The sequence below is a fragment of the Stenella coeruleoalba genome (genome assembly GCF_951394435.1).
Source record: "Stenella coeruleoalba genome assembly, chromosome: 6".
Taxonomy (NCBI): Eukaryota; Metazoa; Chordata; class Mammalia; order Artiodactyla; family Delphinidae; genus Stenella; species Stenella coeruleoalba.
Window position 1 is genome coordinate 68781103 of NC_137151.1, and position 17570 is coordinate 68798672.

The 17570-nt window shown below is 39.7% G+C and overlaps 1 protein-coding gene across 5 annotated transcripts in view; it reads left to right on the top strand.

Moving 5' to 3' along the window:
• MAP3K20 (mitogen-activated protein kinase kinase kinase 20) overlaps positions 1–17570 on the top strand; it is a 174476-nt gene that overhangs the window by 10942 nt on the left and 145964 nt on the right. For 4 of the 5 annotated variants that reach the window (XM_079923828.1, XM_079923825.1, XM_079923826.1 and 1 more), the window contains one exon: positions 2450–2642. In XM_079923828.1, the coding sequence (XP_079779954.1) occupies positions 2484–2642 (159 nt within the window). In that variant the 5' untranslated portion in view covers positions 2450–2483. Of the gene's footprint in view, positions 1–1976; positions 2282–2449; positions 2643–17570 lie in introns of those variants that run through there. The other variant, XM_079923827.1, reaches the window with a different exon arrangement.

Genomic DNA, 17570 nt, shown 5'->3' on the forward strand with positions numbered 1-17570 from the left:
AATATCATATGAAATATAAATATCAGAATAAAACCCTAAGTGAGTTGAAATTAGTTCCCTCTGAAGAGAGAATCGGGTGTGGGGAGGGAGGGGAAAGGAGAGTTTTATTTTTTTGATAAAAATAAAAGTGAATAATAAAAATATAGTGTCTATAATACTTAACACTGAGGAACTCTTGCAAGTGGTGTTTTCCATTTTGTTGAACAAACTTCTTTTTTCATCTTTATTTTTAAGTTTTAATGACATTTTCTTTTTTTATTAATTTTTATTGGAGTATGGTTGCTTTACAATGTTGTGTTAGTTTCTACTATACAGCAAAGTGAATCAGCTATACGTATACATATGTCCCCTCTTTTTTGGATTTCCTTCCCATTTAGGTCACCACAGAGCAGTAAGTAGAGTTCCCTGTTTAGTTATCTATTTTATACATAACATCAATAATGTATATATGTCAGTCCCAATTCCTCCTACCCCCCCTTCCTCCTTGGTATCCATACATTTTGTTCTCTACGTTTGTTGAACAAACTTTTTGCGGATAAGAACAAATTTGCATGTTCTGTGTACCTACCTTTGGCACATTCTTAAATGTTCTTTTTTTTTTTTTTTTACCTTCTTTTCTGTAATTAGCTAAATAGGAATTTAAGCAAAAGTAAGGTAAGTTGTTGACTCAGATAGGTACAGACTGTATCTGGATACTATGTTTATTTATGTAGACGCTAAGCTATCTTTTAAAGCGCAGAGGATAAACAATCCTCTCTCTTGCCTTCTTCCCAAAGTAGAGCTGAGTTTGGCTTCTGTTAAGAAATCAGCATTCTTCAGTGACCTGATGTTCCTAAAATGGGGTGGCTGCACGTTAAGATCTCTGAGCTTACTGTGTACATCACTCTGCAAAGCTGCAAGTTGTTTAAGAAGAAATTTTGTCAATCTGTATAGGTGCAAACTGCCTCCCTCCACCCTTTTCTTTGGAAAATAATCAAACTCCACAGAAAAATGGAAAGAGTAGTAAAACGCCCATATAACTTTCACCTAGATTCACCAGTTCTTAACATTTTGCTGCATTTGCCTCTTTCCTTTCTATACCCATTCACTTTTTTCGGAGGGTGAGGGGGAATTGAACCATTTTAAATTAACTTGGAGGTATCATACTTTAATACATCACCCAGTATATCTTTCAAGAGCAAGGACATCCTTCTACAAAACCAAAATACCATTACTTGCCACGGATAAAATAATATTATCTAATATATAGTTAATATTCAGATTTCCCTAAAATCTTAATAACTTCTGTAGTTTTGGTGGGGGGATCCAGAATCTAGTCAGTGATTATGCATTGCATTTAGTCATCATATTTAAGTCCTCTGTGTGCTGTAAGTTTCTCTGCTTTTTTTTTTTAATCTTTCATGACATTGACAATTATGAGGACCCCAGGGGAGTTGTTTTGTAGAATGTCCTGTACATATGGATTCATCTTTTTGCTCCCTCATTATAAGATTCTGATTTACAGTTTGGGAAGAATATGTATACAAACTTTTTTATCCATCTGCTTTTCATGCAAGTTCAAAACTTTAGACCCTCGTTTTCTTGTTTGTATGTTTTTGTTTTGTTTTTCCTGCTAATCTGTGGTTTGGTATAGGGTGTGAAGAATGACCCCTTACCTGGAGAATAGTAAAACTCCTTAGACTGCAGAAAATATCACTGTAATAATCTCTGGGAGAGGTAATCAGTTCCTCTGGAAACAAGCATAATAGTTTTTAAAAAACATTCTTGGCAGAGTTCTCTGGATGACGTAATGTATTTTGTAATCAAGGGCAAATTTTCTGCTCTTTAATTAAGTTCTGCTCCAGGATACAATCCAGGGAGCCATTTCTGCAAAACACTTGGCCAGCTCTTCTTCCATCCCGAAGCTGACCGCTTGCTTTTGAAATCCCAACACCGAATGCGCGTTCAGTTTGCAGCATCTGGGCCCTCCTGTGCCAGCATGCTCAGATGCTTAGGTTATGTATATTTTGTGTGAAGTGAGTACAACACGGGGAGATGGCGTGCCTCAGATGCCAGAAGAGCTGTGCAAGCCTGCTGCTGAGGGCATGCTTCCCGTTTGTTGGGGCTTTGGGGAAGGAGACCTGGTGACACAGTAGCCTTTAGGCAGAGCTGCTTGGGATGTGCAGGAAGTGGTGCTGCAGGCTTTGTCGGTGGGGGCGTGGGAATCTGAGCCATTTCTCTGCGGACAGCTGTGTTTCAGAGTCTGGACAAGTTGCTGTTGAATTTTGCATGGGCTGCCAGGGTAAGTGTTTTCATGTTGATTTGCTTATACTCTTGCTTTTCTTCCTCCTAAGTCATCAGGCCCTTTCTGGAAGTGCTGCAGGACTTGGTATACATTAGCTAAAGTGGAATACAGAGGTTTCACTCTAATATGTTTCTAATCCAACTTTCTTTTCCTTTCCCTCTATAGATTTCGTGGAAGTATAATACTTTGTCATTATGAGATGTCGTCTCTCGGTACCTCCTTTGTGCAAATTAAATTTGATGACTTGCAGTTTTTCGAAAACTGCGGTGGAGGAAGTTTCGGGAGTGTCTATCGAGCCAAATGGATATCACAGGACAAGGAGGTGGCTGTAAAGAAGCTACTCAAGATAGAGAAAGAGGTAAGGTCTTTTCCTGCTATCAGAAGTGGGCACGATAGCACTTATGTAAGCTTTTCAACCTGGAGTCAGAGGTCTCAGGCTGCCAGGGACCTAGCAGAGCCTTTGGGGTTGATCCGTGAGGCCGTTTCCCAGTTTCCATTCTGGGAGCTCTATAAATAGCAACCAATGCCACGTGTGCTGGGGGTTGAATTTTACTAGGGGTCATCTGAACTGAGAGGATTTCTTTCCATGGCGTGACAGACCGAATGTTCCCTGAGCTGTCGTCCAGGGGAGGTGAGCTTTCAGGCCTTCCCAGGCTTCAGGCTTTTCCCTGGGTCAGCCAAGAGGGGTCAGTAAAGAGTAGTGTGTAAAGTTTTCATCCCCTTTCCATTTTCTGTCCATTAAATTGTGGTCCTCAGGAGTTGTCTTTTGAAAAACAAAAAGCATTATTTTTCTACTGAAATATAAGCAACACCAGCTTCTTGCATTTCACCTCTACTTGAAGCCCAAAGTGATGGACTTTGTTTAATAAAGATGCTAGACAGAGAGCTGGCCTAGTTGTAAAATGGGAAAAAGGTCTTAACTTTCAGAGTCTGGGGTTTGTGCTGGTCCTAGTCAAGCCCAAAACTTATACACAGGCCCTTTATCTTTCTTAGGAAAGTGACACATCATCCCCACATTCCGTTGGGCACCTAAACTCCACAATAAAGCTAGTTGTGGGGCTGACCTGCAGGGGCTCAGGGCATTGATAACTTTTAATAGTTACCCTCTGGAGTTTGCTTTGGTCATTTCTACTTATGTCCTGTTTTGGCTTCTTATTGTTCTTTTCAATATCTTTTTGAAGTGAACTTTTCCATAAACATCTTTTAATCTCCCTGAATGATTTCATTTTTTTCACTGACTGCTGCCAGTGAACCATAGCAATTGATTGGAGATGGAAACCCAAGTGGAAAGCACTATGTGGCCTTCCGTCCCAGCACTGCTGTGTGACTGTGTAATCACCATCTGTGTTTCCGATTGTTGAAGCCAAGTCAGAAAGACTAAGATATCTCTGCCTTGGGGTATCTGTAGGTTGTGGAAAGCATTAAGAAGTGAGAGCTTTTAAAGCCAATGTGTGCCCCAAACCGAAGGGCACTATGTAGAAAAAGTTTCCTTCCCCTCATTTCTTGATCAACGAATTTTTAAAATAGTAGCCAAATAATAAAACCATTTCTTATTCTGGACTTGAACCTAGTTTTTTTATCTAGTGAACTCTTAAGCCCTTTACAGGCCAGCATTATTGTACCCATTCTGTAGGTTGGGAGATACAGCTTTGAGAAACAGGTTAAGCTGCCCCAGTAGGGGTAGGTGAAATCCAGGTCAGACCCCCTGTTCTCCAGTTTTTAACTCTGAAACCTCTAGCTGACCAGCTAAGAACAGAAAATAAACTAGTTCCATCAAATTTATATTCAAAGAAGTGTATAAGTATGCTAATCTTTTTAAGCATCATGCAACTTCAGTACAATGAACATGTTCTTGTGTGATTGTTGGATGTGAGAAAGACTTTATGAGACATGAAATAGATTTTGATAGGAAGACAATAATTGCAACCCATTCACTCCACCCCCATCCATACCCAATACCTTTTTTTACTGTCTTTGACAAAGCCAGGAAAATGACATAGGAAAGCACAGGGGTGAAAACAGGACCTGGAAACTGCCAAATCCTGCTCTTGTGTAGATATTTAACCTGAGTATCGTTCAGAATTGGAGTTGATTACAGTAAACCGCAGGAGCGTACCTCATAAACTTCTAAGTAGGAAAAACAGAAACTCAGTGTCAGCTTTGGAGCTTGATTTAATCAGTGACTGTCCGTGATAAAGAGACATGGGAAGTTATTGCAAAGCATCCCCACACTTACTGACTTGACATGCGTTTAAGATGTAAATAATTTTGGCTAGGGGTTGGCAGTTATTGGAAAGGAAATATGCATTTCTTATGTGAATGTTTGTTATACTGTATGAACTATGTATTGCCTTGGTGGCTAGATGTTTTCTCAGTGAAAAGATAAAGGTAATAAGCTCTGGATTTTTTCCAATTTATAGATTCAGTCCTGTGTCACTTGGTCATTTTTGCCAATGAATTTTAGAAGTGATGGAACATTTACTAATATGTTGGTAGCTCGTTCATGGAACTCTTTAAGAATGATCTAAGGGCTTCCCTGGTGACGCAGTGGTTGAGAGTCCGCCTGCCGATGCAGGGGACACAGGTTCGTGCCCCGGTCTGGGAAGATCCCACATGCCGGGAGTGGCTGGGCCCGTGAGCCATGGCCGCTGAGCCTGCACGTCCAGAGCCTGTGCTCTGCAACGGGAGAGGCCACAACAGTGAGAGGCCTGCGTACCGCAAAAAAAAAAAAAAAAAAAAAAAAGAATGACCTAATATCTGATTAAATATATGTTTTGTGAAAGGTGGAGAAAATATATTCAAAACTCTAACTCTGCTTATGTGAGGGTATAGAGGAATGCTATTTATTTTTGCTTTATTCGTAGACCTCTAGTTTAGTGAGTATATGTTACTTTTCTGATTTAGAAAAAAAGAAAGAAAAATGGCATTTACTTAAAATCTTGGTAGTTCTTTAAAACTTAATTTTTTTGATATTCATCCATTTGTTTTATTTTATAGATTCCACATATAAGTGATAGCAACAGTATTTGATTTCTCTGACTTATTTCACTAAGCATAATACCCTCTAGGACCATCCATGTTGTTGCAAATGGCAAGATTTTCATTCTTTTTTATGGCTGAGTAGTATTCCATTGTGTACATATACCACATCTTCTTTATCCATTCATCTGTTGATGGACACTTAGGTTGCTTCCATATCTTGTAAAACTTCATTTTTAAAAAACTTTTACACCTAGTGAAAAACTACAAGGATAGTACCATGAACTCTAGCATATCCTTCCCCTAAAATCATAACTAATTAACATTTTGCAACATTTGCTTTCTCTTTATATATTATTGATTTATATGTATTCATACATATTTTAGTTTTTACTGAACATGAGAGTAAATTGCAGATGCTATGTTCCTTTATCCCTAAATACTTTAGCTTCTCCCAAGAACACAACTGTAATACAACTATCAAAACTTTTACCTATTGTACGAGTCTATTTTCAAATTTTGCCAATTGTCCCAGTAAAGGCTTTTTATGGCATTTTTTTCCCCAACCCAGGTTCCAGTCCAGGATCACATACTTCAGGGGGATCCCCAGCCTCCAGGATCTAATGCCTGATGGTCTGAGGTGGAACTGATATAATAATAATAGAAATAAAGTGCACAATAAACGTAGTGCGCTTGAATCATCCCGAAACCACCCCCCACCACTCCCCCCCACCCCCAGTCTGTGGAAAAATTGTCTTCCACGAAACTGGTCCCTGGTGCCAGAAAGGTTGGGGACCACTGACATACTGCATTTAGTGATATATCTACTTAGTCTGTTTTAATTTGTAACAGTTTTTCTGCCTTTCTTTGTCTTTTACACTTTGACATTTTTGAAGTGTGCTGGAAAGTTTTGTAGAATGTCCCTCATTTGGACTTCATCTGATTTTCCCTCCCTCTTGCCTAGTTTAAAGTTATGTAGTTTTGGTAAGAATGTTATATAGGACATGTGCCCCTGGTGTGTCTTAATGGAAGACCTCCGATGTCAGTTTGTCCCATTGTAGGTGATATTAATTTTGAACCCTTGATTAAGAGGGACTCACTCAATACCTCCCCAGTAAAATACCTGTTTTCTCTTTGTAATTAATAATTAAGCTATTAGTAGATACTTTGAGGTTATGTAAATATCTTCCCTCAACAAACACTGCCCAATGTTTTTAGCATCCATTGACGATTCTTGTTCGAATCAAATATTGTGACAGTTACTGTGTAGGAAGCAAAAGGTTCTAGCATAAATGAGAGCCTTTCTTCCTTGTTTCCTTACTTTTCACTTATTCACTCATTCATTTATTTATTGCTTCATTGTAGACTTACAGATTCTTTTTCAAATTCAAAATGTTATAGTTCATTACTATCGTTATTCACTTTCATGCTTAAATTGTTCCCGATTTAGCAAGTAGGAGTCCCTTAAATTTGGCTCCTATGTCTTTTTGATACTTCTTCATCATTTTTTTAGCCTTTTCATACTCCCTGGCACAAAAAGATGTTCCAGTCTCAGTTAGTTCCATTCCTGGAGTCAGGTATTTCTTCAGGAAGCCCTGATTCAGGGTACCTGATTTGGGAGTATGATATTTAGAAACCAAGATTTGGGTACTAGGTTTGCTTATTGTAGACTCTTTTAAAAAGAGCCTTTGTTCTTCTGGGAGAAAGAATGGTTATAGATAAATTTTATTTATGGGAGCATTTAATTAAAATTTTAATATACATCTGTATAGCTGTGATCTGTGATACACTCCTGTTAGAAATGTAAATTGATACATGTTTTGGAGAAGAGTTTAGCAAAATATATCAAAAATATTAAAATGTTTCCTTCCTTTGAGCCAGAAATCTTACTTCTAGGACTTTATCCTAAGGAAATAATCAGAGATATGCAGGAAGAAGGCTATAATAGGTTGCTTATCTCAAATAAATAATGAAGAATTAGAAACATCTCAAGTGTCCTACAACAAATTATCTTTTAAATTATGCTACATCTTACCACCCTCCCAAAAAAGTAAATGTGAAAGATGATGGTTGTGTTAATTAACTTGATCTTGGGAATCCTTCACAATATACGTATGTATATTGACATCATCATGTTGTATACTTTAAATTTATTACAATTCTACTTGTCAATTATACGTCAATAAAGATGAAAAAAATTATGCTACATCTGTATAATGGAATTCCATTGCATTTGGAAGAATACTTAAAGAGCTAGGAAAATGCTCATAATATATTGCTAAGTGGTAAAAAAGTTACAAAATAAGGTATATAATATCATCCCAGGTGTCTGTGTGGTGTTTTTCTTTTTCTTATACTTTCTGTTGTTTTTCATATTTTTCTATGATGATCTCATATTTCTTTTTTAAGAACATAACACTTTTATTATGAAATTTTTCAAACATGAAGAAAAGTTGAAAGGGTAAAAATGAACATCTGTATATCTGCCATCTAGGATCTGTTATTAACATAAATACTTGCTTTATCACATGTATGTCTATGTATTCTTCCATCCATCAATCCATTTTGATGCATTGCAAGATAAGCTGCAGGTGTCAATAGTTTCCCCTTAAATACTTCAGCATGCATATCATTACCAGAGTTCATTATGTGTTTGCAGTTCTGTTTTCTTTTAAGGTAAAATTTACATACAATGAAATACACGTATCACTAAGTTTTGACAAATGTAAACACAGTGCAACCCATATATTTACAGGAAAAAAACTCAAAAAAATCATAGCTCTGACAACCTTTGTCACTTTCTAAGGATGTTCAAGTGAATTAAGTTTTATAAACCTCTTTAGTCTGTCACAAATCACACATTTTTCAGTCTCAATATGTGCTTTCAAAATGTTTAATGTTTACTTCTACATTGCTTTCTCATAGCAGTGCTACAGGTTTTTCAGTGGTAATTTAGCTTGTTTTTGTTGGTTGCAGATTTACTTACAGAGCACTATTTATTTTTGTTACGAAAAGAAGTTTTCAACAGGAAAAAAATAATATGGTCTTAAGGGCATATACCAAAGGGAAGAAAAGAAGCCATTATTGTATCTTTTTGGTAAATTCCAGGTGAGCTGAGATCAAACCAAACTGCTTAGGCAGAAATTGAAGCAGGGAGTGGCGAGGGCAGAGGAAGACACTGTGGATCCCAGTGTCCTCTTTCCAACCACATACCCAGAGGAGAGCAGTCCCCACACAAGTGGTTCATCAGCTTCACAGCATGAACCAGGCATGTCTGTACCTGGTACTTTTTTCTGTCGGAGAGATGGAAACCTGCAAGCATTTGTGTTAACTTGAAATCTGTTGATATTTAACTGATGGTAGGAAACCGGATTTAAGTATGAGAGATGAAGGAAACATGATTCCTTTTTATTTCCCCAAAAGAATGAAAAGGAAGCAGAATCCTCAAAAGGTGAAGTATGAGGCTCCTTCTTCAATTGCCTTGACTTCTGCAAGGCCCCACTCCCCTTTTTTTTTTTTTTTTTTTTTTTTTTTTTTTGCGATACGCGGGCCTCTCACTGTTGTGGCCTCTCCCGTTGCAGAGCACAGGCTCTGGACGCGCAGGCTCAGCAGCCATGGCTCACGGGCCCAGCCGCTCCGTGGCATGTGGGATCCTCCTGGACCGGGTCACGAACCTGTGTCCCCTGCATCGACAGGCGGACTCTCAACCACTGCACCACCAGGGAAGCCCCCTACTCCCTTTATTAAAAAAATCTATTTTCCTACCAAATTTGATTGTTGTAGAAATGTTGAAAGCCAGATAAATTCAAGTTTCAAAACTTTCCCACAGTATAAATATTTATAGGTAAAGAGAGAGGATCAAAATATCAAAACTGATCATAAGAACAGGAACTCTCAGTAACTTTTTATATAAAGGGGGAGATACCTGTGTGAGACAGAAAATACAATCTTGAAATTGACACAAAACTCAAAACTAAAAATGAGAGCTTTTATTATACAGACTTTATCAACATGTCAGCAATTAGTGCTTCACTAGAAGACTAGTTAATGTTGTTGTCATTTTATTAACTCTTGAGAGACCCTTTTTTCTCTTCTTTGCAGTTCTGTAGCTGACTTTTTATCAATGAATTATTACCTTTGCTTTAACTGTAGGAATGTGAGTTATTATTTAAGATAACCCCATGCAGAATTTTTCTGTCCGCAATCAGAATTTACCCATTCTGCATTCTATTCTTTTAGGTCAGTGGTTCTCAAAGTGTGGCCCCTGGACCAGTAGCATCAAGCGTCACTTGGAAATTTGTTAGAAATGCAAATTCTTGGGCCTCACCCCACCCCTACTGAGTCGGAAACTCTGGGGTGTGGCGCTTGGCGATCTGGGCTGCAACAGGCTTCCCAGGTGTTTCTGATTGCTCATTGGAGGTTTAGGTTGTACCTAGCCAATCATGTCAAATACAGACGATCAGTATGTTGACTCCAGTTTGGAATTGCAGGTACTTAGTGAAACTGGTAGTGGAGAGATTGTTGTTGTTAGAGGCTTTCGAGACCCTTAAATTCACCGTGCTCAGGTGACCACCTGTGCACAGGCCCTGCTTGGCAATGTCACTGGGCATAATGAACTCAAGGCAGACTTAGGAATGGCCGACAGACGGGAAACCTCAGGCAGATGCCCTGAGATTCCAAACCTTTTCCACTGGGGTTCTCACCTGACTTTCCAGCTTTGTCTTTCATTTTCTGACCTGAAACCACCTTCCCTTCTCGCCCCCTCCCCAACCGGGTCCAGCTGTGCTTCCATCCTGCTTTCCCATTTCTGTAACCTTGTCCACATTCTTTCCTTCACCTGTAATACCTTTGTTCTCTGCCTGAGCAGGTCCTACTCATTCTTCAGCTTTAATTTCTTCCTTCACTGTGAAGCGTTCTCAGATCACACAAACGTAATTTTTCTCTTTTTCTTTTGAATTTATACCAGTTAGCACCCATACAGCTAATTTGACATGCGATTAAAACTGCCTCGTGGCTCTAGAAGTACTGTAAGGGAGGGCACTTAACTTTTCACATGAACGTGCCACGTATTCTCATCCGAAAAGTGGGGCTAATAACAGTACCTCCATCACAGGGTTGTCGAGAGGATTAGAGAACTTACCACGTATAAAATATCTAGAAGAGTGCTTGACACAGAGGAAGACTTGGGTGACTGTTAACTGTCGGTTATATCTTCACAATCATGCTCTAAAGTCAGGATAGCAGATAAGTGTCATGTTTTGTGAAAACTTCAATTTGTTGGTTCCTAGAACCTATGTTGAGAAGGGGTCAGTCTGCAGGAAAAATCCATGGCAAGGCTCAGCATGAATGCAGAAGGGCAAGCATGTATACGCAAGTGTATGCAGCATCCCTGGTGAGAACTCTCTGAGGGCAAAAACAGCCATTAACCATTGCCTTTGTTGCTGATGCTGTCACCATCCTGGTCATCATCACTGTACCAAGTACAGCTACCACTGTGAGCTGATCACTTGGTTAGGGGCTTTCCATCCTTGCCCTCTTCCTCTTCACAGTTGTGTTACAAGATTATAATCTCCATTTGATGGCTCAGAAACTAAGGCTCAGAGAGGTTAAGTAACCTGGCTAATATAAACAGCACCCTTCTTACCTGTCTCGCAGCACCTAGCACTGTGCCTTGCTCAGAGTCAAGTATTTATTCTTGGGATCGTATCGCTGTAGATGTCCCTCTCATTCTCATCCAGGAAAGATATCCTGTATGGACGTATCTACATTTTCTTCATTTACTCTCTTTGAGCTATGAAGAGGATAGAGCACACCTGTCTTCACTGTGTCAACTGTGTCACTGTACCACTTGCATTCAGCTACATAGTGGCTTCCCTGGTGGCGAAGTGGTGAAGAATCCACCTGCCAATGCAGGAGACACAGATTCGAGCCCTGGTCTGGGAAGATCCCACATGCCGCGGGGCAACTAAGCCCGCACACCACAGCTACTGAGCCTGTGTTCTAGAGCCCTCAAGCCGTAACTGCTGAGCCTGTGTGCCACAACTACTGAAACCAGCATGCCTAGAGCCCCTGCTCCGCAACAAAGAGTAGCCCCCACTCACCACAGCTAGAGAAAGCCCTCATGCAGCAGAGAAGACCCAACGCAGCCAAAAATAAATAAAATAATTAAAAAAAAATACTATAGCTACATAGTACTCTTAGTTATTGGTTTGATTTTTATAAATTCCTTTGCTTTTGTACCTTTTTTTAGACCGGCATGCCATTTCCACTTAAGGAATTTTAAGCATTTCACTATGCCATGCTTTGGTTTTTTACTACATACATAAATCATTACTTTGAATTAGAGAATAAGCAGTTTAAAATAATGGATCATTTTATTTGATCATTAATGTAGTCACCACTCCAAAGGTATATATATAAAACAGCTATCCATCACTCAGCTCTTTTCCGTGAGACATTTCTGTTACTGGGAGCTTATAAGACACCCCAAAGTGAACTGCTATAAAGAGATAGAGAAAATTGGACAGGGACTTCCCTGGTGACGCAGTGGTTGAGAATCCGCCTGCCAGTGCAGGGGACACGGGTTTGATCCCTGGTCCGGGAAGATCCCACACGCCCGTGCACCACAACTACTGAGCCCCTGTGCCACAACTACTGAAGCCTGCACGCCTAAAGCCCATGCTCCACACCAAGAGAAGCCACTGCAATGAGAAGCCTGCACACTGCAACGAAGAGTAGCCCGTGCTTGCCGCAACTAGAGAAAGCCTGCGTGCAGCAACGAAGACCCAGTGCAGTCAAAAATAAATAAATAATTTTAAAAAGAAAATTGGACACATGTTGAACAAATATGTAAATTACACGAGTAAGCGTATACTACTGATATATCTGAAGGTAACACAAACCTTGTGGAGAGGTAACCTTACGCTGAGGAAAAGCTGTAGGAATGGCTTCCCCTGGGACCAAGAGGAATTTAGAAAATTACCTGAATTATAAATAATTTTCTTATCATGTTATGTGAAATGCAGTTACATTAAGACAAACATCATTCTAGGATATTTTCAGATCACTTATGCGACTGTAATAGTGTTTTATTTTCAAGAAAAAGCCCCTATCCTTCTTATTTTTGCTTCTCAGTCATTTAAAAATTTTTTAATCCTTTCAAAACTTTGTTAGATTACATACTTACTTGCATGTGGAGGTGTTTTCAATTTGCCATATGTAACATTACATATTACAACAGTTATTTCAGCTTTTCATTAAAGTTATTATTGATCTCAGTATATTAGGCAATAAACATTTCAGTTAGTTAATAATATTTTTCCAGCCATCCTCTAAATATTGTGCTGAAATCAAACCAATGAATGTATTCCAGTAAGGCTGTTATATCCTGACTAACTGGTGTTATACAAAGCTAGGCTCTTGCTGCTAGAAGAAAAATAGTATGAAGCATGAATTGGATTTTTGAGAAACACAAAGCCTAATATGGAGAGAACAATTAAAAAACTGAAAAATTGGAGGAGAGGAAGAGCTACCTGGGAGTGTTTCAGATAGTTTTCAAGTAGATATGATGAATTCTCTGTCTTCAGAATAGAATTATGTCACTTGGGTATTAAAAAGGTGTGTAGAATTTTCTTCTCTGCTTTCTAGTGAAGACAGGAAGTCACTCTCACGGAAGTACTTAAGACAGAGACCATCTTATCAATTTTTTTTTCACTGGTGCTTGATTCCTGCTCCTGGTTAGGACAACCAGTTTCTGTCTGAAGGCTGCCATCGATGACATGTGAGTTGCAGGCTGTTCAATTTTGCAACAGTTTAATTCTTAGAAAGTTCTTTATAATGTAACTTCCAGCTGTGGATACTGGTCTCTTTTTCTGGGGCCATACAGAACAAATCTTACCCTCTTCCTTCCATATGTCTGCTTCTTGAACTTAAGATTTGTATCTGATTGATCTTTTTTTCTAAGCTCTGCATTGTACCCAGCCCACCATAAGCAATCAATAAATGCATAGGGAGTAAATAAAATTATAAACCTAGTAATCATATCTCAACTTTCTCTTCTTCTGTAAGATTTTCCAGGAAGGTTTTGCTCTTCCTGAATCTACAGAAAGGAACAGTCTGCATTTCTAGTCTACTTCATTCCTAGCCTTTTCTTCTCCACGTTTGACTGATCTTTTGAGCTCTTAACAAATTAGTTTGTCTTTGAATGAAAGGTTCTGTTCTGTGGCTGTTAGGCAGGATTTTCCTGGCCATGGCTCTTATCTGTTTTTTGTTTGTTTGTTTGTTTGTTTGTTGTTTTGGGGGTACGCGGGCCTCTCACCACTGTGGCCTCTCCCGCTGCAGAGCACAGGCTCCAGACGCACAGGCCCAGCGGCCATGGCCCACGGGCCCAGCCACTCCGTGGCACATGGGATCCCCCCGGACCGGGGCACGAACCTGCGTCCCCTGCACCGGCAGGCGGACCCCCAACCACTGCGCCACCAGGGAAGCCCTGGTTTGTTTTTTTTAACATGTTTCCAAGAAAGGAATCCAAGATGCTTTTTCTTAGCAGTGTTAATATCTGATGTTCATGATTCATGACCTGAGAAAAATTAAGGTGTCCTAAATGAAATGAGACCGTTGGAGTCTTAATGACTTGAAAATATGACTTCTACCCCGATACCATTTAGGAGAATAGCACTTGGTAAAATTAGCTACATTACAGCAGATACACTGTTAAGGATGGAAATGTCTGGTGAGTGTTTGTGCAGGCTCTGCTCAAGAAGGAGGGGACTACATGGCCGATCTGCTTTTGAAGACAGATTATATTAAGTAATTAATGAACAAAATCCATTTAACTCACTACATTTTAAAAACATGCAGAATAGTGCATCCTTTAGTGGGAAACAATTGTTTCTCTTATTGGGACTATAGTCGTAGAGCCTATCTTAAGTATGTATTCATTTTATTTTAATCATTGGGTGGGTATTTTAAAATATAATACATAGTTTGGTTAACATCTAAACTAACTTCTACTAAACTAATTAGCTGCTGACCAAATCTTTAAAGTTATGAAAGTGGAGAACTTTTTTCCCTTAAAAATCTCAGGATAGGGACTTCCCTGGTGACACAGTGGTTAAGATTTCGAGCTCCCAATGCGGGGGACCCAGGTTCAATCCCTGCTCGGGGAATTGGATCCCGCGTGCATGCTGCAACTAAGAGTTCACATGCCATGACTAGGGAGCCGGCAAGCTGCAACTAAGGAGCTGGCGAGCCACAACTAAGGAGCCCACTGGCTGCAACTAAGGAGCCCGTGAGCTGCAACTAAGGAGCCCGCCTGCCGCCACTAAGACCGGGTGCAACCAAATAAATTTTTAAAAACTCAGGATAATTTCTTAACCTCAAAATAAGGCCTCTAAGTGTAACCTACATTCTTCTTTGGGAAAAACTTGGGAACTGTGGCTAAGGCCAGGGTACTGGTCTCAGAACAGGGAGGATATGTGGGAAATTCTGATTCCAGTTAGACTTACTGTAAGTGCAGATCAGACCACGAACAGATCTAGTAAGAGATCAAGACATTAATATTAACTGGATTTGGGGGTGTGGAGCATTAAAAATTTATACTCTACCTTTTTTCAAAAACTATTTAAGATTATTAGCAGGTAGAATAAGCATGTTTTTGAGATTCCAAGGAAGACCCTCTATACCCCCCAAATCTCCCAGACCTGAATGTAGGGTAAGGATATATAAGCAAATTAACATTTCCTGAGTTCCTGTTTTTGACAGCCTCTATTCCAAGCCGTTTACATATATTCTCTATTTAATCCTATTGCTGATGCCTCAAATTTTAGCATTGTAATTTCATTCTTTAAGATTGTTTACCCTAATAAAACTGCAAATACCACTGAGAAAAGAAACATGTTAGTAACACCTCAGAGTAAATGACATATGTGATTTTTCTTCCTGGGACATACCTTTCTAGGTGGGCAGATGCACAATTGATGCTGTAGGAGACTGTGACCTACACAGATTAGTAGGAAATCTCCTTTTCTGTGTTCTGTCATCCAAAAAATATTGGATATTTATTACATGCCAGGCACTGTTCTAGATACTGGAGCCACATCAGTAATAAAATAAATAGACAAAAAACTTACAAAAAAATAGACAAAATTCATGTCCTTATAGAGCTTTACCTTCAAATGTGGGAAATGAAACAACTAACTGAAGGGTATATTAAAACATTATAAAGACCCTTATGCCTCTTAAATATGGGCTGAACTTAGTGACTCACTTCCAAAAATTAGAGTATAGAAAAGAAAAAATCAGTAACTTTACAATCAACAAAGGTGCCAAACACTACCTTAACCAAGTGACATGGGTTAATATCGTTAGTGTTAAGCCATGCTGCTAGCCCATAACCCCAATATGATGTGATGAGAAAACCACTTCACCTCTGTGGTCCTCTTCCCCCCAAACCCATAACCCCATTCTAGTCGTGAGGAAAATATCAGATAAAGCCAAAATGATGGACATTCTACAAAATACCTGGCCAGTACTCCTCAAGGTTATTAAGGTCTTAAGAAACCAAGAAAGACTGAGAAACTGTCACAGTCCAGAAGAGATTGAGGCATGATGACCAAACATAATGTAGTATCTTGCACTGGATTCTAGAACAGAAAAAAAAAAAAAGACATCATGTTAAAAATGGTGAAATCTAGATAAAGTCTGGAGTTTAGTTAATAGTAATGTACCAGTAATGGTTTCTTAGTTCTGATACATGGACCCTGGTGATGCAATATGTTAAAATTAAGGGAAGCTGGGTGAGAGGAATGATCTGCATTATCTTTCCAACTTTTCTGTAAATCTAAAATTATTCCAAAATAAAAAGTTTATATTAAAAAAGTGAGGAAAAACATAGAGCAGAGTACGGGGCATCAGGAGCGCCAGTATGGGGCTACTGTTGCCAGTTTACATGGGCTGGTCAGGTAGGCCTCGTTGAGAAGGTGGTATTTGAGTAATTGCCTGGAGTAAGCGATGAAGCCATCTGCTTACACGGGGATAAAACAGTCCACGCAGAGGGAACATGCAGATGCCAGGTGGGAGCACGCCTGGTGTGTTGGGGAAGAGCAGGGAGGCGGCTGTGGCTGGAGTGGAGTGAGTGAGGGGGGGAAGAGACAGGAAATGGGGCCAGAGAGGTAACAAGGCCAAATCGGATAGGGCCTGTAGGCAATTGTAAGAGCTTCTGATTTAAATCAGGAGGAAATGGTGAGCAGTTCAATGCTTTGGAGTAGAGAAGTGAAATGACTTATGTTTTAATATGACTACTCTGGTTACTCTGCTGAGAAAAGACCATATATGGGGCAGGGGCAGAAAGACCAGTTAAATTATAATCCAGACAAAGAGATGTTTGTGGCCAGGCCCAGGAAGGTTACACTGGTGGCAGTCAGAGGCGGTTGAATTTGGGGTATATTTTAAAGATAGATCTAACCAGATTTGCTCACTGGACGTGCTGTGTGAAAGTAGAGTCGAGGAAGTCTCAAAGGTTGTGCACTGAGGACATGGAAGGATGCATCGGCCATCATGGGAGAGAGGGAAATCATGGGTGGAGCAGGTTTGTGAGAGCAGATCAAGAGTTCATTTTTGATACAGGCAATGAACCGAGGAAGGAATTAGCCATCTCAAAAATACCACCTACAATGCAACGAAAATATGAGATAATTGGAAATAACCCAAATGTCCATCACCAGATGCATGGATAAACAAACTATGGTGTATGTACGCAATTAAATAGTATTCATTCCTTTAAAAGGAGGGTAATTCTTTTTTTTTTTTTTTATTTTGCGGTACGCGGGCCTCTCACTGCTGTGGCCTCTCCCGTTGCGGAGCACAGGCTCCGGACGCGCAGGCTCAGCAGCCATGGCCCACGGGCCCAGCTGCTCCGCGGCATGTGGGATCTTCCTAGACCGGGGCACGAACCCGTGTTCCCTGCATCGGTAGGAGGACTCTCAACCACTGCGCCACCAGGGAAGCCCAAAGGAGTGTAATTCTTATACATGCTACAACGTGCGTGAATCGTGAAAACATTACGCTTAGAGAAATAAGTGAAACACAAAAGGACAAATATTGTATGATTTTACTTATATGAGATACCTAAAATAGGCAAATTCAGGTACAGAAAGTAGAATAGTGATTACTAGGGGCTGTGGGGAATGGGGAATTGTTTAATTGGTATAAAGTTTCTGTTTGGGATGGTGAACAAATTCTGGAAATAGACTAGTGGTGATGGTTGCACAACAGTCTGAATGCATTTAATACATTGTACACTTAAAAT